The 1355-nt window shown below is 46.5% G+C and overlaps 1 protein-coding gene across 1 annotated transcript in view; it reads left to right on the top strand.

The window, feature by feature from the left end:
- Positions 1 to 1355, top strand: part of LOC117178494 (putative per-hexamer repeat protein 5) — a 4234-nt gene that overhangs the window by 2333 nt on the left and 546 nt on the right. Inside the window, exons 10-14 of the mRNA XM_033369921.1 lie at positions 123 to 245; positions 318 to 425; positions 486 to 695; positions 844 to 1002; positions 1048 to 1185. Of these exons, the coding sequence (XP_033225812.1) occupies positions 123 to 245; positions 318 to 425; positions 486 to 695; positions 844 to 1002; positions 1048 to 1185 (738 nt within the window). The remainder of the gene's footprint in view (positions 1 to 122; positions 246 to 317; positions 426 to 485; positions 696 to 843; positions 1003 to 1047; positions 1186 to 1355) is intronic.

Below are 1355 nucleotides of genomic sequence, written 5' to 3' on the forward strand. Positions count from 1 at the left end.
GGAACTGAATCGAGTAGCAGAGCTGATTTGGGATCTGAAACTGGATTAGGATCTAGAGCTGGAACCGGTACTAGAACTGAAGTAAGTGCTGGAACTGAATCACAGTAGAGCTTAATCGGGAGCTGAAACTGGATTCGGATCTAGAGCTGGAACCGGTACTAGAACTGAAGAGGGTGCTGGAACTGAATCGAGTAGCAGAGCTGATTCGGGATCTGAAACTGGATTAGGATCTAGAGCTGGAACCGGTACTAGAACTGAAGTAGGTGCTGGAACTGAATCAAGTAGTAGAGCTTAATTGGGAGCTGAAAATGGATTAGGAACTAGAGCTGGAACCGGTACTAGAACTGAAGAGGGTGCTGGAACTGAATCGAGTAGCAGAGCTGATTTGGGATCTGAAACTGGATTAGGATCTAGAGCTGGAACCGGTACTAGAACTGAAGTAAGTGCTGGAACTGAATCAAGCAGTAGAGCTTAATCGGGAGCAGAAACTGGATTCGGATCTAGAGCTGGAACCGGTACTAGAACTGAAGAGGGTGCTGGAACTGAATCGAGTAGCAGAGCTGATTCGGGATCTGAAACTGGATTAGGATCTAGAGCTGGAACCGGTACTAGAACTGAGGAGGGTGCTGGAACTGAATCGAGTAGCAGAGCTGATTCGGGATCTGAAACTGGATTAGGATCTAGAGCTGGAACCGGTACTAGAACTGAAGTAGGTGCTGGAACTTGAATTAAGTAGTAGAGCTTAATTGGGAGCTGAAAATGGATTAGGATCAAAAGCTGGAACCGGTACTAGAACTGAAGTAGGTGCTGGAACTGAATCAAGTAGTAGAGCTTAATTGGGAGCTGAAACTGGATTCGGATCTAGAGCTGGAACCGGTACTAGAACTGAAGAGGGTGCTGGAACTGAATCGAGTAGCAGCGCTGATTCGGGATCTGAAACTGGATTAGGATCTAGAGCTGGAACCGGTACTAGAACTGAAGTAGATGCTGGAACTGAATCAAGTAGTAGAGCTTAATCGGGAGCTGAAATTGGATTCGGATCTAGAGCTGGAACCGGTACTAGAACTGAAGAGGGTGCTGGAACTGAATCGAGTAGCAGAGCTGATTCGGGATCTGAAACTGGATTAGGATCCAGAGCTGGAACCGGTACTAGAACTGAAGTAGGTGCTGGAACTGAATCAATTAGTAGAGCTTAATTGGGAGCTGAAAATGGATTAGGATCTAAAGCTGGAACCGGTACTAGAACTGAAGTAGGTGCTGGAAGTGAATCAAGCAGTAGAGCTTAATTGGGAGCTGAAAATGGATTCGGATCTAGAGCTGGAACCGGTACTAGAACTGAAGAGGGTGCTGGAACT

The sequence above is a fragment of the Belonocnema kinseyi genome, chromosome 8, assembly GCF_010883055.1.
Source record: "Belonocnema kinseyi isolate 2016_QV_RU_SX_M_011 chromosome 8, B_treatae_v1, whole genome shotgun sequence".
NCBI classification, from domain to species: Eukaryota; Metazoa; Arthropoda; class Insecta; order Hymenoptera; family Cynipidae; genus Belonocnema; species Belonocnema kinseyi.